Raw genomic sequence first — 25175 nt, forward strand, 5'->3', positions numbered from 1 at the left:
GCAGTGTTTGTAGCTTTGGTGACTTGTAATAAAGATTTATTTCTTGAGCAAAGCAAATATTTTTTGGAATACTGATGAAGTATATTTTGGAGAGCAGGAGTTTCCTCAGGCTGGTAGAGTAGTTTATGAGCCATGGTGAACTGGTTATAAGCTAGGATTTGTGGTAGCTCTAGGCAGGAGAGTTTTCTTAGATTAAGGCGGTGGTGTGTCCTATATGGAGAGCCTGTGGCAAATTTTGCTATGTTGTTGTAGCATGTTTCTAGTTTGTCTAGGCCTGATTTTTTTTAGGTTGGTGAAAATGGGTGAGGCATAGAGGAGACGGACAGGAGGTGGGTTCTGGCAATAGGTTCTCTAGAACTGCCTGTTAGAACATTTTTTATTTCTGTATAAGGTTCTCATTTTTTGGGGAGCTTTCTTAATTGTTTGTGCTATATGTAAGTCAAATCTCAGCTTGTTATCAATTATAACTCCTAATAATTTAGTTTGTGGTTCAGGGGTAATTTTTGTATTATCGATAGCAGTGACGTAGATGGTGGGAGGGGGATCTGTGGGTCTGGTGGGTTGAAAGATCATTAGTTTAGTCTTATTAGGGTTAAGTATGAGCTGTGAGTTTGATAACCATGTCTCAATGTCAGTGAAGAACTTTTGTTTAATGTCTTGAAGTTGCTGTATGGTGATCACTGCACATATAAGTGTAGCGTCATCTGCATACTGGATAATGGAAGCTAGTGAGGTGGCAGTATTAAGATCATTAGTAAAAATACTGAAAAGAAGAGGGCCTAGAATGATCCCTGTGGTACACCTAGTGTGACTGGGAGAAAGGGAGAGAGGTCTTGTAGCCACTTCACTGTCTGCTGATGACCTGTTAAGTAACTATAGTCAAAAGAATGAGACTCATATTAGTATAGAAGAGCAGAAAATGCAAGGCTGGTGCCATTGCAAGACTGATGCTTTTGTCAAACATTTAAATACAGCTGTAGCAAGAAAAAAATGGATCCTGAGCAGCATACTCATTTGGCATCCCCTCCCACACTGTATATAAACAATTACAATGGTAATATCTTAATGTCAGCTTGTAAACTGTCAAGCCTTTACAACATTACAAGCTGTCATTAAGCAATCACTTATAGACAGTTCTATACTGCCAATCTGTTCTGTTTATTAAAGGCATATAATAAAGTCTTGGCTTAGGGCATGTTGATGCACTGTCTTATCTCCCCCTTTAGTTACTTTCTTGTATTAAATTAAGGAGAAGTTGATATGCTCCTGTAGCTTGGTTGAGTTGATGTTTTGACTCACTTGCTCTGGTCATATCTATTTGTGAGAATAATGAATATATGACTGAGAGATTATGTACAAGCCCCTCAGGCAGTTCTTATCTGTTTCAACAGATGAGTAGTAGAGCAGCTAAAATGGTTATCCAAAGGCCTAGGGTTCAGTTCTAGTTATAGCATTCTCTTCTTTAGTGCTGTATTCCTGGACATTAAGTAGGAAATTGCCTTTAAACCTTCAAATAAGTATATAAGTACAGGTCTTTGCATAGAGATGTTTTGATAACCTCTGTCTTTTCATTCTTTGGTTACTTAACTCATCCTAGAATGTGATCTTCAGTCTCCGTCCCAGCATCTACTGTCCCTGGTTGCTACCACCTCGACTTTTCCCTTTGACAGATCATTTGACTTACATGTAATAGACCATGCAGGGTTTGATTCTCTCAGCCCTCATTTGCCTACTGTGTAATCTTTAGCAAGTCAATTAACCAAACAGTACTTTGGGGCAACTGGATATTTGGACTAGGTTCTTCAATGGTTCCCTGGATTGCATGCAAGCCTAGTAACTTCATGTGAGCTCAGCAGCTTTTAAGAACATTCACAACCAGACAAAGAGGAGGAATACTCGGTACACCAGTATACTCTCTCTCTCTACGTTTTGGTTGTGGAGTGTGTGGATATGAGTAGATATTTAAGGAAGCACTGATGTATATAAAGCACATTTCATATTAAAATAAAGTTATTCCACAGTAAAGCTAATCCTTTTTGATAGGGCTGAAATCATGGAAAGCTACATCCTCTTCCAAGCTATAGAAGTGTCTGTAGGTCAGGAGGTAACACACTTGCCTTTGATACCTGGAAGTCCTGAAGGTCTTTGGTTTTGTTACCACACCAGGACTAATATTAATATTTCATTAATCAATGTGCAATGCAGCATGAAAGAAAAGCTGCCTAATTTCCAGAAGGCGCTACCTATTCTAGGAGTCTGTAAAAACATCATCAGAGGCCTCTCATGAAATAGGCCATAATAAAAAAAAATCTGTAAAGACAGCCAGCAGAGTGTGATGGTGGAACCATGTAAACATGCTGCACTTGGTCTGCTTTCCAGAAAAGTTGAACCATCAGAGCACATTCCTGTCTCATCTATACCACTAGGGGTAATTATGTCGGTCTAAAACTCAAAATATATCTTGCTTCAATGTTGGATAGGTTAGTAGTAAATATTATAATTCAATTGGCAGTATTCAAATCACAAATGAAGACATCTAGATTTCAAACCTGCCCAGTCTGCATACAGTTCTTACTGGGAAGTTGTAATAGCATATAAAGCAGGAACTCTTAGCATTTTATTAAAGGTGCAGATCCACTGATCATACTTTAACTAGCAGGAATTTGAGTTGTAATTACCTATGGTTACTATGTTGACCATCTTGCACTCCTATGGTTTTGTGTCTGTGTAAATATTTTTCAGCAGTAAATTTATCTAAGTATGAGCTGTGATGCGTGTCTAAGACAGCCAATAACAGAAGTTCATTACTGAAGCCAGTTAAAAATAAGGTGATATGGAACGAATAACATTTTCTTTTCTCTTGGCAGTTTTTTTTTCTGCATATAAAGTTCATGCAGTTAAAATGCTTCTAAAAATTTTAAATGACAGTTACTTACTTTTTCTTCAGGAAGAAGAGGGTGAATCCCACGAGCAGGGCAAGTGATGCTAGAATCCCCATGCAAAGTCCCACCACCAAGCCTAGAAAAGAAATATAAGAAATGTTACCCAAAAATTCAAGGCAGTCATATCAAACATATAAATTTTGGAAAATGTAACCTGACTCTGTTGTGAACATATTTATTTTTCAAAGTTTTTTTCTAACCTTTGCATCATGGCATGTGTTACAAAAACTGCCAAATGGCAGCTCTAACCATTAGGAAGCATGTTTAATGTTGCTTCCATGGGGAAATCCATTTTTTAAAAAAGTATGATTTTCACACACTGATGACACTGAGGTAGAATGTAGACTTTAACATTACTGGTATCAGTGTAGTAAAAATGTGTGTAGCAACCATAGACTTTAATGGATGCACCAATGGGCTTGTGTGAAGGTGCCTCATTACAATGTACGTATGTAACACATATTACTCCAAGGGTAACTTTAGAGGTAGGAAATCCTAAAGTTATTTGGGGTGTGGTTTAATAAAAAGTCTTTTTATTAAAAAATGTTTCAAATAAATAGGCAGACAAGTGGAAAAATGTACTGAGGGAATTCTCCCACTATTTCTCTGTCTTACTTTGTTTCTCTCTCTTCTTTCTCAGGTCAGCCTATGAAAGTAAGTCTGCTCTAGACAATACCGCCGGTGATCAAAGTCTGATCAGCATGCTCCTAATCAAAGGACTGACTGGAAAGCTAGGATCAAATGTCCAATATAAAGCTACATTATCATGTGCTTGGACAGGCCACCTGTAGCATGGCTGAGCCCAGGTGGAGATCTGACACACATCAACCTGTACATGATTATACAGTATGCAGTTACACTATCATGCTACCTTATTAATGTGTTAAAGCACAGATGTTGAGAAGCTGTCCCGTAATATTGCACTGATGCTGAACATGGAAACATACGACATACACAGAGGGTTGGGGGGCAATGCATTGGGAGACTAGTAGATAAACAGAAGGTACGGTGAAAAATCCTAGAAAGCACGGTTTAAAAATTATTTCCTTCTCATCTCTAATGCCACAGTTCTTGTCAGAGCTGAAGATATTCAGGATTCTTTGGTTGCTAGAAAATTAAATACAGCTCTCTATTAAATCTGTAGACATTTGTCAGCGCCTTTCAGTTTCACATTAATGAACTGTTTATTGCATGTTAATGGAATTCTGAGAAACAGCTTACAGAAACTTTACTAATGAGCCATAGCCACAGTTAAAACTGTGGGAGAAAGCATATTATGGGATATTATTAGGTTGATTATACCACCTAACATTCTGTGCAGTGGAAATATGCCTCCTGTATCACCTTAAACTTCATGTGAGTTCAGATTGCACTGAGGGGGCTTAAGATCCATGCTGCGTGTGGCAGAGTCTTAATGAATCAGCTGCATCTGCAGAAGTCTGTGGCTCCTGTACTCCTGCCCTTCTGCTAAACATCAACTTGGTCATTGCATCTCAAGGGTAAGGAATACTTCCCCCCCCCTTCAGAAACTAATCTAGATGGAAATATGGTCAAAAGAATGTTGCTAAAAACACAATTTACAATGTGGTTTTCAGCTTTATCTGCCTACTTCCAGTCATGTGGTGATTAGATTGCTGTGCTGTGTTTCACAACACCAAAGGTACAAGGCATTACAGATATCTGAAGCTTACTGTGTCATAGTCAAGGGAATCCATATTGAGTATGTTGTGGAGAAAAGGAAGAAAAGTTGATAAAAGGAAGACAACTGCAATATTAATAACTTTTGAGCATTAGCTAGTGAGAGGAGAAGATAAATGACACAGTTACTTCAGGTTAGCAACTCGCGCCTGTATGGACCTTGTTTGTAACATGCAGAATAAAATTAGCAACAAAGAGACAGACTTCACATCACAAAAAAAGAAACAGAGGTAGCAAAAGCAAGCCTGCTAAAAAGTTCAACAAAAATAACTGATAGGAAAAAGGTTTTTGATCTTAACAGCAAGGTGAACAAGTAATGAAGCAGGAATCTGTGGTTGAAGGAAAAAGAAAACATGCATTTATCAATACCAAATGTTGGTTTGCAGAGTATTGTTAATGTTGCTGTGGGGTGCAATGGAGTGATGCGATTGTAGTGTGTTAGTAGGAGATGGTTTGAGAAGCAATATGTTATGCATAGTTTATCTGCAGTCATGACAAATAAAATTACATATTTGTTTTTGTGTTTTTGGCTACCACTTCTGACTGTCTGGTAATGTCACTTATTTCTCATGTTCTCATGAAGCAGTATCCTACTTCAATAAGACTTTCCTAACAATCCTAGATCATCATGCCCCAATTCGTACCATAAGAGTGAAAAACAAACCAGCAGTATGGCTCACAAAGTGAGAAAAAAAAGCTTTCCCTTTCCTGAACAAATCCCCCAAATCAATGCACCAACTAAACTCCATACTGATCAGCAAAATTTTTACAACACACTAAATATGACAAAAAAAAAATCATAAAAAACAAAAAAAAAACTTTTATAACTTTCCAACTTCAACCCCTCCAAAAAAAAAGTAAGTTCTGACTATTCTCCCTAGGTAGACCCCAGGTAAAGTAGTAACACCAACTCCACCAGCTCCACTACAAACAAACTCTACAAAACAAACAATAAATGCGCTACCTAAAACTTACCAAATCAACAAAAAACTGCAAATCAACACAAATATCTGACACTGCCAACCTGCCCCCCACACCTAGCCCCCTCCCTCCTTTTCCACCTAGAACCACCCCTCCTCCTTTCATCTCTTCCTTACTTCAAAAACTTAAACCTTCTACCCCACAAACAACAAGGAGAAGGAATACAATACTGAGCCCCAGCCATTGCCTACCCAATCTCTATATTGATTAATAGAACTATTAAGAATGCACTATTCCATCAATCTGGAAAATCTCACATCATATATTCCTATTCCTTCCATCAAAAACTGAATACTCATTCTTACTAAAACCCACCCTCTTGCTCTCCTCTCCTAAAATATGGAAACAAAACATTACAAACCCACAAACACCCACACACCCTACCCCTACTTTCCACAGTCCTGGCTGGCCCACACAGTGACTTACCACACCACACTTTCTTTTACCAACTGTATCAACACAAATCAAAAAACAATAATTTCCATCAGCACTCTACTCTTTTTCTCTTTCTTTTCTAAATTGATTTGATAACTTCTAACTTCTAACTCCTACCCCAAAAACTCTACTCCACTCTCTAAATAAATCTTCTTCCAACTCACCTCCTACCTGGATGGTAAACAACAATCAGTCTCTGTCATCTCATCTTTCCATCTTTCTGAAAGAATTTCTGGTGTCCCCTAGGATCTCTATCTTAGGCCCATTTTTTTTCATTTTTTTATCCCATTTTCATCATCTCTCTTTCATCTCTCTATCCAATAATCTGTACAACTCCATCTTATTTGCTCACAATTATTATTTTCTCAAACAAAATTTTCTCTCACAAAAAACTCAACTCACATAAAAAAACAATCACAAAAATAAAATAAAATTCTTCTAAAATGGGTCTCTCAAAAAAAAAAAAAACAAATTATTGCTCACCACACCCTCACACATCTCCCCCCTCTTCATTTTACACTTCAAAATCCCAATGGTACCATAATTTCCACAATAACCACCACCAACTTAAATTTAGATAATCACAATAAATAATAAATTTAATAACACATTAATAAAACAATAACTAAAAAAAACAACAAAAAATCTCTACTCTATATAAAATCAATAGTAATCTCACTTGACTCTCAATATACCCTATACCTCCTCCCCACTCTCCCCCACCTATTATAATATGCCTATACTATATAAATTAATCTATAATATAAACTTGCTAACTATCTTAATAACATTGCCAGATTCGCCACTATACTAACTTATAGGACTCATCACTGTCAAAACCTAAAAACAACTAGGGACTCTAAAATTACTCACTTTCCTACAATTTAACCAACACCCTATACTTTTATTACCTCATATTCTTATCCACATAAACTGACTAACACTTCTCTAAATAACTCCATACCATAACAAAAAAAGGATATAAAAAACTAAAAAATGCAGATGCAAACTTCTTATAACTAATAATACTTTGACTCTCTCTTCTCTTCTCTGCAAATGAAAATAAAAACCTTCTCCAAATCCTAAACAAAACTACATCTCTCACATCTCCACTCCACTAAACTAACCTCTAAACATTTCCTCTCCAATCTGCTTTTTCCTCCTTAATAACCCTTTTTCATTGTTTTTTTTTTTTTTTTGTCTGTCTCTTTCCCTCTTGTCCACTTTTCATTTTTTCCTCTTTCATAGTTAAAACATAATTACTCACTATCTGTTTCTCTTCTGTCATTTATCCCTCCTACCTTGTCCTCTGTTTTTCCTAAATCCTGTCCCATCATCTAGTTGTCCTGTAGCCCCATCTACTGTTTTTGTTTTCCTAAAGTACTTATAGCTTTTTTTTTTTTAATCTTGCTTTTAACATTTTTTTTTATGAACAAATCTTGTTATTTTGTAACATTTTTATATTGTTTTTTTTTATGTTTTTTTAAAATTTTTATTTTCTTTCGTTTGTCCAAACTTTTTTACTTTTTCTTGTTACCTCAAATGGAAATGTCAAATGTTTTCTTTTTCTCCTAGTTAAATAATAAAAAATATAAATAAATGTTTGCAAATGTCATTTGCTGGGCAGTTTAATGGTTGGGCAATGTACAGCAATAAAGTGTTGATTGTCTGACAATCAATATTCTGTGATCCCTGACTGTGAGAAGTAAAAGCCAAATATGAGTCAAAGAAATTAAAAGCTGATGAGCATTAATTGTGGACTATACACTGGATATCAATGTAGTCAGTATGCGTCATAACTCTTCAAACCTTTAGGTTCTCATATACCAGGATAGGATATATAACAAATACTAAAGGAGAACTGGGTAAAATTATTTGCAATACTGTGTTTGGAAAACCATGAAGAGTATCTCATATCATGACCAAACTTGTAAGGATATATTTGACAAAGAAAAAGGTAGTTGCAATTACCTTAGTAACAGGTAACTCACCTTAGTAAAGGTAGTTGCATTGTATTACCCACAAAAACTGGCAGATAATATTTGAGTGCAATGTGATTGTCATAGTTTAAGCATTGTGTTGTAACTTATGTACTACAGAACAGTGACATCCTTAGAACAACTTAAGGACTTCTCAGTACAATAAGGTCTCTTTTTGGAAGTTTAGTGACCAGTGCTGAGAAGAGACAGGTGGGGAAGCCTTCAGTAGTCATCTGAGTGATGACATCACTAAACCTGAACCACCACCCTAACACAAGTACAACAGGCTTGAAGATATCAGGGAAGAAGTTTGATAAACTGGGCTTTCTGAATGACATACTCTCATTTCTTAAACTCTAGTTTACTTTTCAACAACTAGGAGAAAAATTTATATCAGTCTGACAGCACTAGTTGAAGCGTGGATTTTTTTCTTCTGTGCTATATAGAAGGTTCACTGGACTGTATTGTTCTTCTTATGTGAAAATAAGAACAAATGACAGATGTGCAGCCATTTCTGCAGTTTTATATTTTTGACTGTTTACTTAAATAAACTGTACAGCTTCACTATTACAATTCTTGTGCATTAAAACTTGTTTTGCATTCTGGACATTATACTGAAGCAATATTTTTTTTCAATAATTTTTATTTTCATTTTTTTCATTTATATAAATCACAATTATTTCCATTCTTACAGCATGACCATCGGTGAGTGTTATACAGTGCAGTCAATATAGTAACATGTAGGTCATAAAACATATCTATTTACACTATATACAAAGATGCTTTCTCATTCAATTCCGTTGTTATTAAAACAGCACATACAATAAGGATTTCAAGTCCATAGTTTGACTGTATGATCATGTGTATATATTTCTAGGTTCCTTAGTACCTTGTTACTATGTAGTATTTATGATGTTTTATGCTAATATGATATTAAAGGTTTCTTCCCAAATTTCTCGGGCTTTCATATTTTTGTTTCTTTTATCCATTACTATTTTATGGACTAAAACATGTTTTATAGCTATTTTTTTGAATCCCTCCCAAAATATATTTGTAGGGTCTAACCATATGAGAGCTATGTATAGCTTCATTAGTAAGAAAATTATTATAAGTATATTCACTTGTTTTCCTGATATGTTAGATGGGCGAATATGTAGAAGGGTAAATTCCCATGTTAGTGTTGATGTTTGATATCCCATTTTTTGCAGTTGTATCTTGAGGGAATTCCAGAGTTTGTACACACATTTGCAACTTCAAAATATATGCATTAGGCCTGCTACCTAGTCCTTACAGTGTGGGCAGTATGGTGATTTGGATGCATTGAATCTGTGGAGTATTGCGGGTGTGAAATATGCATTATTATTTATCATGAGTTGCATGTATGACAGTTTTTTAAAGGGTATACTTTTCAGTGTTAGATTGATTGCATGACTTATTTGCTGGTCTTCTATGGATGGTTTTAATTTTCTCCAATAGTTAGAGAAAAGGAGGTCTTTCTGAAATTTGATTTCACCTATCATTTTATATGAGTTAGATATTGTTTTCCTTATTGTAAGAATAGTCTTCCAAAACAGAGTACAGTTTTCCATGTCACTATTAAGTATAGTAAAGTTTTGGAGGTAGCTGGAATACAACTCTTTGATTTGTCTTAGAATTATTATATATGATTTGGGTAGATCTAGGTTACTTCTCATTTCTTGGGTTGTACAGTTAAGGTATGGATATATATATTGGATTATTTTGTCCTTTAATCGAGGAAAAGAGTGAAGGTCTAGCATCTTGTTATTTATTTTTAGATTTGGATTTTTATGGGTGGGGGTGTAGTGTTACCATAGCTTGCCCAAGGCTAAACAAATGAAAGAGTTTTTGTGTTATATTTATAGAATGTTTTAATGGATCTATAATGTTATAGGTTTGTAAATCTTTTTTGTTTAAAAAGGGAAGCACTTTAGGATTGATGCCTAGTACTTTAATGTACCTATAGAATATTGTCACCCAAGGAGGTGATGAAGTTTTCATTGTCAGGTTATGTCCTGCTATTCACAATATTCTGTTAGTGTTGATAATAGAGTAATAAGTTTTAAAATCTGGCAGGTTCAGACCCCCTTTGCTCTTGGGAAGTGTTAGCTTCTGATACGAGATTCTGTTTTTTTGGGGGGTTCCCATATGAATTTTGCTAGGAAGGTATGAATTTGTTTGAAAAATTTATTATGTATAGTTATCTCTGATGTCATGAATATATATGCTAGTCTAGGTAAAATGTTCATTCTGATTATTGATACTCTGGCCAGAAATGGTAGCTTAAGGTTATTCCACCTTTTACAATCTTGCATTATGCTTTGTCATTTAAGAGTTATGTTATGCTGGTAGAATTCCTTGTTGCTCTGGAAGAAAGTAATTCCCAGATATTTAGTTTCTTCTTTAATTTTTATTGTATCTATTAGTGGTATTAATGAGATAAGTTTGGGAGCCTTAAAGGGAAGATATTAGTTTTATTGAGGTTGTGAAGACTGGTAGAGATGGGTGAAGGCTGCCAGCCTAGCTAGATAGAATTGTGCAGATAATTCTATCATTTGTAAATGTGAAATCTTGAATTTAAAACAATGTGGCAACATTGCCATCTGCTGTAAAGAAAGCTAAGTCAAGCATTTATTGTTGGTCCTTTGAAATTAAAATTATTTCATCACTGCCTTTCATGTTTACAAGTCAGCTCCAGTCCGGCTAGATGAAGGCTTCCTGCCTATTGTTTTAAGGCTAAAGTTAATGATCAGAATTTACATGTGGAATGTCCTTTATTGCTCTAAGTGTAAAAGAATGTAAATGCAGTTTCTGTCAGCCTGGAAACACCAGGAAAGTGTAAAAGATGATGTAATGTTTTAGCAGAACTACAGTTTCAATTTAAACAGTGAGAACCAGAGATTATTGAGCATTTTGCCTTGACTATCCAACTCACAGCACTCTGCCTTGCTATATAAGTAAGTTATTTAAGAATTGTGTTTTCTTGTAGCAATAGCTAGGAATTAGAAAGTTTAGACTAAGTGTTTTTTCTGTGATGTCAGAACTGTACTAGTGATTTATTTTAAATATTTCTGTGTGATATCTGAACTCTCTTGACTAGCACTGACTGTGTAGTAGAAAGTATTGTCTTGTGGTTTTAATTATTTATTATTAAATATTTTGAAACCTTTTAACTGTGGCTGGTTTGTGTAGAGATAAGTTAAGCTCTAGAGCACATTGCATATTTATAGAGTTTATTGTACAAAGCCACTTTAATAAATCTTGACTGATTATTCATACTTACCAATGGGATAATAATATTGCACAATAATAACTGGACACCCTTTTAAGGACCTTTGAGTAGCTGATAAATATTAGCTGGGTGGTGGCAAGTGGTACTACCGTATCGTCTGGGTAAAGGGGCACAGCTGGAGAACCTGTGCCAGCCTTCCCCAGGAGTGTCTGTGTGGTTGTATAAACCTATCTCAAAATGTGTGTGTGTTAGCTACTTCAGCAGGGACATGAAGCACTGTACAGATTGAAATTATTCTGGAGATTTTAGCTTGCTCAGCTAGGCTGAGTTCTGGACCCTCTAGCTGTGCCAGTGGGGAGTGTCATTGGGGACCTGGAGAGCAAGGGAGTGACCAGCCCCAGACTGGCTGTGATCTCTGTGTGCTCTTAAGAGAAATTGAGCTTTACTGTGTGTATTTGTTATCCTTTCCTCTCATATGAGATACCCTCTCTGGTGTTAATGGTGAGGATTGAGTCTCCTTGATTGCTGGGCCAGGGCACAGGCGTCACAGTGGTTTAATTTGTAGTTAGACATGGTTAAAAATTGTTCAATTGCAGTTATTATTTTGGTTATGCCTGAGTTTGGTGTAGTGAAGTATATGTTCAGATCATCTGCGAAGGTGGTGAGATATACCTTGAAGTTGTGTGTTGGGAGAGGGGGGGTTATGGTATGTGTTTTGTTTAATATACAGAAATAGGGGTTCTAGGTATAGGTTGAATAGAAAGGGTGATAACGGACATCCTTGTCTTGTTCTGTTTTTTTATCATAATTCTATTTGACTATGTTTTATTTATATATAGGGATGTGTATGGATTGCTATAGAGAATTTGGATGATCTGAATGAAATTGATAGGTATATCAAAATAAGGTAATGTTTGAAGTAAAATTTCTAGGTTGACCCTGTCAAATGCTTTGTGGGCATCTACTACCATTGCATAGATATTAATATTCCTCTGATTTGCAAAAGATATTAATGCATCCAATGTTAGAGTGTTGTCGCTGGTCTGTTATTGTGGTGTGAACCTAGATTGCTCTGGAGAAATGATTTTCTCTAGCAGATTTTTTAATCTATTTGCGAGTATTGAGGTCAGGATCTTTGTATCAATATTTAAAAGGGAGCTGGGTCTATAACTATCTGGGTTTTTGGAGTCTGCATGTTCTTTTAGTATGAAAATAGTTTTGGAGGCATTGAATGAATATCATTTATGTTGTTATTTATTATATAGTTCAGCATATAGTATAGTAGTTTAGCAATTGGGGGGGTGAAAGTTTTATAAAATTCTGACGTAAATTCATCTGGTCCTGGGGCCTTATGTGACTTTAAATGTTTAATCGTTGTGCTTATCTCATTGATGGAAATAGGCTCCGTTACTTTTTTTTTTGTTGATCTAAATCTAGTTTAGGGAATTTTAGTTTTTGAAGAAAACACTCTCTATCTTCCTTAGAGGTTTGTAATGTTTGTTCTCCATAGATATAAGAATATATCTGTTTGAATACTTTGATAATTTCTTCATTTATTGTGTAGTTTTTGTCCTTGCAATTTATTTCTGATATATCTGAGGTGGTTTTGTGTTGAGAGATGATTCTGGCCAAGGCTCTGGATGGTATTTGGGCTTCCTCTGTGTAATTAGCTAACATTCTTACATCATAAAATGACAGATTTCTGGTTTCTAACATATAGAGATCTCTTTGTAGTTTTAGGAGATTAACTTCAGTTTGGCTATTAGGGTTATTTAGTAGTTCTCTTTCCAGTTGTTCTATTTTCCCTTTCAATGTATAATCCTCTTTTAGTTGTTTTTTTTTTTATAATATGCTGCTTTTTTGATGAATGTTCCTCTGATTTGTGATTTGGCTGCAGCCCATTCTATGTCTATTGGGACTTGGGATCTGGAGATATTTGCAAGAGTTGTCTTTAATATTTCTTCAACTTCTTTTATTACATCTGTTTCGATGAGCAGGTTAGGATTCAATGACCAGTTATGACCTCTACTAGCTAAGAACAGTTTTTTGTCCCAGTTGATAAACAATGTGACTTTGGAATGATCCGAGAAAAATCTAGTGTGTATAACTGTTGTTGGATCCATGTTAATGGCTAAGTCTGCGATTAAAAGGAAATCATTTCTTGACCACATTTTGTGGCATTGTGAGTAGAATGTGAATTTCCTGGATTTATTCTTTTTTTTCCCATATTTAAAAGGGTCATATAGTTTAAAGTCTTGTTTAATTTCATTTAGAGCTATTGTGCCTTGTTTATTATGTGTTTCAATTGGGTTAGATTTGTCTTTTTCTGGGTTTTGATATGTGTTCCAGTCACCCCCAATTATTAGGTAGTGATCTTTAAGTTGGTTTAGAATTGGGTAAAGTGACATAAAAAAGTGATGTTGGTTACTACAGGGTGCATATAAATTAAGCAGTGGTGTAGCAGTTAGCGTTGTCACCTCACAGCAAGAGGTTCTCCCGTTCGATTCTCGGCTGGAGCGCCTTCTGTGTGGAGTCTGCATGTCCTCCCTGTGGTTGATTGACGTTAAAGGTATGCAGGTAGCTGTGAGCGTGAATAGGCATGCCTTTGTTGAAGGTTGGGCGTCAGGCTGGCAACTTGGCACTGTAAAAAAATCCACTGCCAATCATGAATGGACTGGAGTTCCGCTGTGGCAACCCCTAACTGGGAAAAGCCGAAAGTCTTGATTGATAGGTTTTGGTAATCCTGGGTTGGTAAATGTTATGTAACACCATCTTCCCTCTTTGTCTGCCTTAGTCTCAAGTATCTTGTCTTGGAATTGATTTTTAATTATTATGGCAACCCCAGCACTGTGTTTTATCCCCTGTTGCTATAATTTGTCTTATCCATTTTTTCCTCAATTTCTGTCCATTGTTCTGTAGTTAAGTTTGTTTCTTGTATTAATATAAGATTGGCTTTCGTTTTCAGGGTAAGATGCAAAAATAGTTTTCTTTTTTCTTTATTTTGGAGTCCTTTAACATTCCACGTCTCTATTTCCCACATTTATTTGTTAAGTATGTTTGTTCTGCATGACTTGTATGTTAGTTTGGTTTTATGGTCTTTGTATGTGATGTTGATATGTGTTTTGGAAAGCATCTAACTATTCCCGTCCCTACCCTGTGCCTACCCACTGTACCCCTGGACTAGAAATAAAAGGGGGAATAAAGTGAGAAATTAATGTATACTTTTAGTTTCTCTCTGATCTTTGGTTGTGTTTTCTCTTTGTGTGTGGGTTGAAAGCATGTTAGCCCCCTTACTATATACACTACGGACAAAGCTTAACAAACTAGTTCCCTAAAAACACTGCTGTGAAATATCCCTAGTCTCTTCCTTAAAACTATTATACAATTATAGTATTATGGTTACAGCACAGAACTTATAGCTTTTTGGCATGCAGCTTATTCCTTCTAATAATGCATTTTTAAATAACATGTTAGTATTCAGATCCTCAGTTAGCTATAAGAAGATACACAACAATGTAGCACAGATTTTAAGGCAGATTTGTCTTGTTACATTTCCCTTTTCCTTATTCTTCTCTTACCTTCCCCTCTCCTTTAAACAGTTTTCTCCCCTACTCCGGCACTATACAGACTTCTGTGTCAATCTATAGCAGATTCCAGGCAAAAAAGTAATTATTGGCACCTATAATCAGAAGTAGGAAAATGAGGGGAAGAGAGAAAAAAAGGTTTTCAGGCTTAGCCAGGTATATATTCTGCCAAAGCCTACATATTTAGATTGTGTTTATGTTTTCTGCAGTCAGAGAGTTTGTATTTGTGTGTTCTTGTATTTTCCTTTGCTAAAATGCATTTACACTTTATTTATCTTTATTCAAGTCAAACATCATTATTTCTGTCATACATCCTTAAGACATTCTGACAGTCTGTCATGTAGTAACAAAGTCTGGATTGTTTATGATGTCTTAATAAGAGATTCATAGTCTTATTGGTTGTTTTGGTAAAATCATACCTTATTCTTCAGATTCTTGCTCTGCAGGTTTCTGATCATCTTTCAGTCTGGTTTACCTTATTAGCTTGTTTAGGTCGATTTATGGGTGTCTATGGCAAGATTAGCTTCTTAAACTTACTCCATCTTCATTCCAGGTAATTTTTAGTTTGTAGTAGAGCCCTTGAGGTAGAAGGGGAAATGATTATGCATACCAGATTCCCAGGAGGTAGTTCCTTCCTATAAATTTTCAGCCCCTGCTATAAAGCAGGCTTTTAAGCGCCACATTAGCCGCGATTGCCGGAGTTGCCACTGTTGCACACTGGGCAGCGCCCGGTTAAGGTAGTTTAAACTATTCGGGCTACCTAAAGTCCACTCTTCAAATTTTCCCCTAAAAACTTCCAACTAACTAACTACTACTGATCACTGAGTATCCTAATCCTAAAAGATCAGAACTAGTTCAAAATGATGTGAAGATTTACTGATCCTACATTGGGGAAAACAAGGTTACCCTAGCTACCAAATGTGGCAATCCACACTGAGAGCACAGAAGAAGTTATCAGGGACCTGGGGGACTCAGGTTGATAGTAGTCTGTCATTCGACACCCATGTAGCAGCCAAAGAGTTAGGGAGAGACCTTTACATTTCCCACCCTTATCATGAAGGATTCTTTCTCATATCAGGGAGGTCATCATCTCTCATCCTGTACTCACCATCAGACCAATTCAATGAGTACCATGCCCCATTTTGGATGTTGTATCTGACCTGACCCCACAAGTTCCTCAGACCAGGATAAAGGGTCTCAAACATCAATCTATACTCTGTTGACTGCCTATGCTGCCCGACTGAAGAACTCCAGCTCTATTCAGTCGCCTTTAGCTAACATAGAGTGCCATGTCAAGCCAAGGCCATATGAATATACTTCCAGATTTGATGAATATGTCGTCAGCAATCTAGAAAAATCAGAGATAAAAGACGGGGAGACTTTAATGGACTTAACATGGCTATTAGGATGTGCTGGAGGGATATAATAGAGAGTCATCACCCACCAAAAGGAACTGTTCAAGAGAAATCTTGACCAATGGATGGGGAGATCACAGATATACCCAGGGGATACAGTGTCACTGCTGGAGCAGAGGCACAGCAAAATAATGGGTATAGTTCCCATATAAATCTCACATTGGAAACGGCAGTTGAATTTTGGTTCCTATGCGTTTTTCTTTTCCCTTTCCTGTGCTCCTCGTGGCTCCATTCATCGATTTAAGGGCCTAGGCAGTAAGGGGAAGCTCTCAGGGTTGAATCCCATCCAAATGGTTGCGATTCAGTCCGTTTTTCACTCGAGGGATGCCTACAACTTTTTTGTTGTTTTATTTCATTTCTGGAGGTGGAACCTGCTTGAAAACAGATAGGAATGTCTCTTTTGCCTCTTTGGACTTATCAACCATGTATTTAACATCTTTAACATTGAAAATTAGTTGATCTGGATATTTCATCTGGAATTTGATTTTCTTTTCTATCAGAAACCTGCAATATGGAGACAGACGTTGCCTTGCTTGCCTTATCTGGATGGGAAGGTCCTGAGCAAAGGAAATGTTATTATTATTCCAGGTAAGTGTACCTTTCTTCTTGGCCTCAAATAGGATTTTATTTACATCTTGGTAGTTTAATATTTTAATATAAACAAATCTTGGTCTCAGTGATGATTGTGTTTCTCTCAGAGTTCTGTGGGCCCTCTCTATATTATCACTTGCTGTGTTTCTTCAGGGTCATCCAGCAGTGATTTTATTATGAGTTTGATAGTTGGTATTAGATTATTATGTGACACAGTTTCAGGGATTCCTCTGATGATAATGTTGTTTCTTCCTAAGCTTGTCTCAAGGTATGTTATTTTTGTTTGTAGACTTTGCAGATCTTTGTCATGGGAATCAGTTCTTTGAACAATAGAGTCTATTTTAATTTCATTTTCTAGTATTTTTGCCTCAAAATTTTCCATTCTAGTTAGTATTTGTTTAAATGAATCACCAAATGTTTGAAATTGTAAAGATAGTTCCCATATTGCTTGCTGAATAGGTAATAAAGCAGTTTTAATGTCTTCCAGGTTAGCTGACTGGTCTGCCTTGGTTTTGCCTGTTGATTTAGTATTGTTGGATTGTTTTTTGTCCTTAGTCTTTTTGTAGCTGTATCTTTATCTGATAAGGCTAGTACAGAGAATTTGGTTTTAGTTGTTACGATGTCCATATTATTTTCTTCTTTTGACATCCTGCTGCTTGGTACTTTTTCAGACTTTGTATATGAGTGCAGGGCCTCAGTACCATATGGCTTCAGTTGTTTCTAAGATCTTAGATAATCCTGTTGTTTTTAAAAGGAATCTGCTGCTATTTTTTCTTCCTTTGATTGCTATTTGTTATCTGGAATAGATGTTCAGTCTTATTTCTGCATTTTTTTTTATTCTGTGATGCCTTCTGGGTTTATTTTAATCCAGGGTATTTCAGAGAGCTAGGTGTTAGCAGTGCTTACAGAACAGCGGCCATCTTGAACTCCCACATTGAAAGAATATTGACTGGGCAGCAAAAAAGTGTTCAAATTACTTGATATGGGTATGCATATTAGTAGGTGGTGTCTGTTTATAATGTTTTGGTTTCATTGTTCCTCTTAGATGTTTCTTTTCCTTTTCCTTTTCTCTATCTTTCCTTGAGACTACTTAATGTTAATGTCAAGTTGCTGATCTGTTTTCCTAGAAGCTTAAAGACATTAAATAAATATTGCTGGAATGCTAGCAATGGAGAATTACTTTGACTTTAAGAACCACAGGTTTGTTGAGCAAGGAATAGCTTGTGCTAAAATAAGATTTGTATACATGTCTGTTCTCATATATTGTCTCTGTACTATAACCAAGTACCATGTTCTCTGGTCTCTTCTGGAAGCTTCCCATGATAGAAAAAAGTAAAGTCGTTCTCCATGAAACATCCAATGGATGACAACCTTGCTACCTGGAGAGCCACAATGTCTATCTACAATCTATTCAGCTTTTTGTTAATGGCTGCTGTCTTCTGAGTATCACTGATGTTCTGTAGACCTTCCTAAGGCCTGGAGTCATCGTACTTGCATTCCATGTGCCCATCCTAAAGACTGGTTTATTTTGTTGCTTTTTTGTTTTTCTGGGTATATGGTTAACAATCCACCTTTTGGGAGTTCCATAAACCCCCCACACACAGTGGAGCATATGGACTGCATCGACATAGCACTTATTTGGCTGAGGACTGCTCAAATTAAGGCAGGCGGTAGCTACCCAATGAGATCAGAAGATCTCTTCCACCATTGGAAACAGCCCCTGGCACCTCCAGTGCCCTAATGGTGGTAACTGCTGCTTCCTGTGTTGTGTCACCACTCACAAAGTGATACCGGAGTGTCATCTCCAGGTCACAGGCCTGGACAAGTGAATTTTGAGGAAACAGCTGATGCTCAGCAACAAGTTCCCCCTTTCCATGCCATTAATGTACAAGTACAACTTTAAACTGCATTAGGGGCTCTAGCTCTGGATTTTTCCTCGGGGTTTACTCCCAAAGCCTTCATCATGACCAGGTACTGCTGTCAGGCAGCAGAAGTTTTAGAAACTAAGCCACACATGAAGGCCAGCAGCTGGACTTGGGTTGTCAGAGGCTATTAGAGATGCATGCCATGGGAGTATTTTATAGATAGTGGGAGCTTCCCCACTACCACCTCTGGCTATGACAACATTTGAAACCAGTCATCCAATCAGAAACAACCTTGTTGTCTGAGTCACACCTCTAAATGTGGGAAATGAGAGAATGCTGAAAATTCAGCAATAAACATCAGCGGCCATGGTCAGCACCTTCAGCATCTACACTCATACTTTAACTTCTACCCAGGAAGTCAAGGACAAGTTCTATGATGAACTTAGTGCTACCATCAGTGAGGTACTTTTCCATGAACTGTTATTCATTCTTGGTGACTTTAATGCCAGAGTTGGGAGTGACCAACAGGAAAGATGCATGAAAATGGACAGTGTCTCTTTGAACTTTGTTCCCAATATGACCTCTGCATAACCAGCACCTTTTTCAATGTCAAACCCCAGCACAAGGTTTTGTGGAGATATCCAATATTGAAACTTTGGCACCAGCGTGACCTCATCCTCACCAAATATAGCAGTTTAGGTAGTGTTAGGGTAACATGCACTTACCACAGCACAGACTGTGATACTGACCACTTACCCATGTGTAGTAAGGTGAATATCCAGCTGTGAAGATTCTTTCAATCTGAATAGCAAGGGAGGCCATGCATTGACACAGGCAAGACTTGTGGCCCTTCAAAAGTATGCATGTTTGTCTAAGCACTTGAAGAAGCCTTGCCCTGTCTGGATGGCACTAACTCAGTAAGAGATGGGAAAAACCTAGGGATGCTATCTATAACACTGCTTTATCTATCTTTGGGAAGAAGACAGTCAAGTGTGTTGCAAATCTTTCAATCTCTTGGCTTAAGAAATAGAGCAAGAAATGCTAGGAGACAAAGGCTCAAAAATAGGGACAGATTTTAAATATTGTTTCTATAAACTTAGAAAGTTGCTAGAAAAACAGGTTTTGCATTAGTATGTATGTTTTGAAGGATATGAAGACTGAAATTCAAATGACTGCCATTATTTAGTATTATTTAGTGATTTCAGTCCTCAGTGACTTGGTGGAAAACCACAATTTATGAGGAACAGAACAAAGATAGGAAGTAAAAATCTGGACATTCTGCAAAAATCTGGACATCTGAGAGGTATGGTGTGTTGATTGGTTTGAAGCCCACACAATGAAATGCTGACACCTGTGACTGAGAAGAAGAGAGAGGCACTGGCTGTATACAGTCCTCTCCCAATTAGAAGAACTTGTAGTTACTCTGGTGTGCTTGGAGTCAAGTGCAGCTGGTAGCTTGGCAGTGTACAAACAATTACTGGCTTCAAGTTTGCTTCAAGATTTAGCAAAATGGAGACATTGGTAATATGTGAAGAATGTGCAATGGGATCACGCAAGCAAGTCATCAATCCATCACAAAGGAAGATCATCCCACTTAAGTCAGCCACAGGTGAGGTCTTGAAAGACAGAGCCAAGTAGATGGAATGCTGGATGGAACACTACTCGCAGTTGTATGCCAGACAGATCATAGTTACAGAGAGAACCTTGAATGCCATTGAGTCTCTGCACACTATGAATGAACTTGATGCTTTGCTCACCTTGGAGGAATTCAATGATGTACTAATGGCACTCTCATCTGGGAAAGCCCCCATGAAAGATGGTATTCTCTCAGAAATCTTTAAATATGCCAATGGTGCCCTAATCTCAGAGTTACATGCAATACTTTTCCAAAGCTGGAAAGAAGTCAGTGTACCGCAAGATATGAAAGATGCTAACATAGTTACTATCTATGAGAACAAAGGTGACACAAATGATTGTAATAACTATCATGACATCTCCCTTCTCAGTACCATGGGAAAGCTGTTTGCATGTGTTGTCCTGAAGATGCTCAATGTTTTTGCAGAGATAGTTTACTCTGAGTCTCAGTGTGAGTTCAGACCTGAATGGTCTACCATACACATGGTTTTCTATTTTAAGCAACTACAAGAAAAGTGCAGGGAGCAGAACAAACTTCTGTATATTGCCTTCATTGATCTGACCAAGGCATTTGACATCTTCAGTAGGAAAGGGTCTGTTTCTGGCAAAGATCAGCTGTCCCTGAGCACTCGTTATTATTATCAGGGCCTTCCATGAAGGCATGAAGGGGACCATCATGTAAGGTGGGCCCACATCCGAACCTTTTGAGATTCTCAGTGGAGTGAAGCAGAGGTGTGTACTGGCTCCAATATTGTCTTCTTTCAGTTCTGTTGAAATTTGCTTAGAGAACTGCTACAGAGGATATCTTTCTCCGAACAAGACTGGATGGCAACCTCTTCAAACTGTCAAGGCTTAGACTGAAGACCAGGGTGCTTAGGAAGTGTCTGAGTTCCTATTTGCTGATGACGCAGCTATTGCTGCTCTCAGCAGGAACTTTAGTCACTCATGACTCGCTTTGTGGATGCATGAGTGGAATTTGGCCCAACAATCAGTCTAAAGAAGACCCAGGTGATGGGACAAAATGTGGCCAATGAGCCATCTATCAGGGTGAGTGACTATAACCTGGAGGCCATCTATGAGTTCATATATCTATGATCTTGGACAACTTGTTGCTTGATTGCGAGATCAACAAGTGCATTAGAAAAGCCACCACATTTTCCAGGCTAACAAAGAGAGTATGGGCTAATAATAAGCTTTCTGTGCACACCAAGGTGCAGATTTACACAGCCTGTCTTTTGAGCACATTAATGCAGGCCAGTGAAACATGAATTTTGCACTCAAAACAGAAGCAGCGACTCAATGTATTCCATATGCACTGCCATAGGTAATTACTTGCTGTCTTATGGCAGGACAAGATCCCCAGCAGCACAGTGCTTCAGAGGAAGGACACCATCTTCATGTTCACCCTCCTGAAACAGAGGAATATACACCAATTGGGTCATGTTTCATGCATAATGGATGGCCAAATACTGAAAGACCTCCTTTTTGGAGAACTGGAGTCTAGAAAGAGGATGAAAGGGAGACCCAGACTGAGCTACAAGGACATATGCAAGTGGGATCTCAGTGCTCTTGCCATCAACATGAACATCTGGCATTCTCTCACCTCAGACAAGTATGCCTGGAAATGGGAAGGAAAGGAATTTCTTGCTGGTGTATGGAACCACCTTGGCAAGGAGAGCAGAGGATAAGAAAGCCCTTAGGAAGATCCATGCCCGTGATACCAGACCATCATCTGCCTACTGCTGTTCAGAATGCAAAAAAGACTGCCGCTCCCAGAATGGATTACACAGCCACAGAAGATGCTACTCAGATCAGTCCAACTGGGGTGCAAACCCATGATCCTTTGGAACTGAAGGATACCTAGTACTAGCATTCAAAGACAATGGCTGATTTTTTTCTCCTTTCTCTCTTTTTCTGAGACTACCTGGGGAAGCTACTGTATTTCAATGCTTGTGCCTCACTTTTGCTTTGGACAAGGTCTTAATTTATGTAAACCCAAGTACCACCTCTATGTTTGTGGACTCAAAAAGAACATACTTTTAACAGAAGAAATGGAAATCAATGCCCTCTTTTTGAAACACTTATTTCAGAAAGAAGGTTACAGTTCTTTGCTTGAAAATTAAACCTTGCAGTTAACCAAACTGGATTAAAACATGCATCAATGCCAACATTTTTTAACTTCAGAGTGAAGCTAGAAAGACAAATTCAGAACAAATACAGGTCAGAGAGAGATTACAGAACAGGCATTTTTAGATAAGTTTTACTGACTTGAAATCTAAGCCATGAAACTCATTGGGGTGTAAACGTACCCTGCTAACATTACAATTGTTAAAGTCACTATGCAGTCACAAGCTAGACTTACTCAAAGAGACAAAGGAGCCTGAACTGAGCAAATCTGCAAACATCACTGACATTCAGGTGAATGATGTATATCCAGTACTTTTCTCCTTCATAACCCTTGCTTTGGATAAAAACAATGTGTAAGCAAACATATGTAAATGTATAATCCTTCAGTTAAAACATGTATGCACTAAACATTATGGAATATAAAAATAATAAATTATGGAATACAAACAATTGCAAAGGCTGTAGAATAATTGCAGAATGCACAGTCTTTATGAGCAATGCTTCTAAAGTACAATTACGTATGTATGCATGCAACGATTGCTTACCAACATTAACACCTTTTTCTTCTGAGATTGTCTGCTTATGTGCGGGGTCTACAAATTAAAAATGTTTTGATCAGTACATGGTAGTTAGAAAATAGTGTTTATATTCAGTATGAAAACAGCTACTGATAGCATGGCATGGAAAGGTTTAGAAATAGCCAACAACCAAACTAAAATATAACACATTAGGCGACTAGTTAAATCATATCACCCAGTTATTTACTGGTCCTTACTAAGATTTAATCCTGGAAAAATCTTTGTATTTGTAATACACATTATGATGGAAAATAGAACAATTGCTAGAAAGGAATTTTTCCATGCCAGAAAAGGAAGTAGTGAGTTCATGATGCAAAGACTGAAAGCAACTTATACGAATAACATGTATGACACAGTGGATCACAATACAGTCCCAAATGACAAACTAACAACACACACACAAAAAAAAACAAACAATTTTTACCAATAAACCAAGTATTTGGAGTAGCCAGTGGTCTTCCTTGTCTTCCATAGTGGACCACAATATTAGAATGTTATTCTGTTATTTTTATAATGTAGTTTCTTGCTTTCTAAAATTTTGGCTGACTCATATGTCTGGCAAATAAAACAAAGTCACATTTACAGTGAAGCTGTGTAGCAAGCTGGAATTTGCTGTTTGACAATAGTAAGGTAAGAATGACAATAAATGGGCAGCAAAGCTTTATGTCTGAAACTAATTTGCACAGCATACATTACATTACTCATTACATCCAAAAATGAACTTGCAGAGCATATCATATTAAACAAATCATTACAGCCGTCCTTTGCTGGAGTAAAAACTAGAATTTAAAGAAAACAATTAACTGTCTAACAAAGTCTGTCTAACACTTTTTCTGGTCTGCAGTGTACCAATGGTACTTATATAATTTCCACTGCCTAGTACGTCATTTACTGTATGGGCTGCACTGCAGTCATACACATAGCTAAGGTGGGGTGAAGGGGAAGACACCCCAGGTGCAAGATTTTAGGGATATGATCTTCAATGGATTTTCCAAAGCACTTGCGTGCTCCATGTGTGGGTTAATTCAATAAAGACATTCAAAAATGAAGCTTAAACAGCAACTGAAACATGGCTTTGTAACTCATAACTCATGCTCAACCCTATATATACAAAAACTACAACTTTTTTCTCAAATTTCTCTGTCATGAAAAAGTCCTTTCTTTTGATAATACAACCATTAAAGTCACTTCTCATAGCAAATTATTAGGGATGCTAGTAGATGATAATCTTAAATTTGACCTGCATATACAAAATTGCATAAGATAAACTCATTAAAAACTAGGGATGCTTTATAGAGCAAAACACTCACTGACTCAACTAAAGCCACTTTGCCACTACTTATTTTTGGGTGCTGACTCGTCTAAACATGGGCTAAACTCTTGGCTAGGCTTATAAAGGTACCAAACCGAACTGTAGCACACTACGTAAAAACAAAAGAGAAGGCTTATAAAGGTCTCAGGGCCAATAGACTATTAGCTTTCTATGATGCTCTGATCTCCTCCTCACACTTCTTTATGGCACTCCCATCCTTACTAACTTTCAGGTATCACAAAAGTCGAAAGTTGAACAGTGCTATAACAAAGTTGCTAAATTTGGAGCAAATGCCCCTTTCAGAACCCAAAGTACATCACTAAAAAGCTTAAATGGGTTAGAAGTATCCCATCAACTAACATATGCATAGCTTCTTACCACCTATAAAATGATCCAGAATCCATCTGCTTGTCCAGCACTAAATAACATTCTATACAACTATGTTCCCATTCAGTCACTACAATCCAATGACCAAAAACTCATGTCTGTTCACAAACCTATCAAATCTGCTGAGCATTGTCTGTTGCTAAGGCCTAGAACTCCTTATCTCTATCCATCATATCAATATCCTCCCTCCCATCATTCAAAACCATCCTGAAAGGCTTGCTAAACAAAAACCAGAACTGTTCTTGCTCAACCCCAGGATAAACTATATCCCTAAATGAGAACAAATACCCGTTCATACCTTACATCTCCTTACTCTTCCTTCTTCACTCACTTACTTTATTTTATCAATTTCTCTCACTTGGCTCTCTTTCTAAATATACCATAAGCCTGCTTTTC

General features: G+C 37.2%; 1 protein-coding gene across 1 annotated transcript in view; it reads right to left on the bottom strand.

Moving 5' to 3' along the window:
- Window positions 1-25175, bottom strand: part of LOC122806924 (inter-alpha-trypsin inhibitor-like) — a 209620-nt gene that overhangs the window by 24628 nt on the left and 159817 nt on the right. The window contains exons 4-5 of the mRNA XM_044077749.1: window positions 23048-23095; window positions 2937-3018 (exon numbers count right to left, since the gene is read on the bottom strand). Of these exons, the coding sequence (XP_043933684.1) occupies window positions 2937-3018; window positions 23048-23095 (130 nt within the window). The remainder of the gene's footprint in view (window positions 1-2936; window positions 3019-23047; window positions 23096-25175) is intronic.

Source organism: Protopterus annectens, chromosome 7.part0 (assembly GCF_019279795.1).
Source record: "Protopterus annectens isolate FY-2018-M chromosome 7.part0, PAN1.0, whole genome shotgun sequence".
In the NCBI taxonomy this organism is placed as follows: domain Eukaryota; kingdom Metazoa; phylum Chordata; order Ceratodontiformes; family Protopteridae; genus Protopterus; species Protopterus annectens.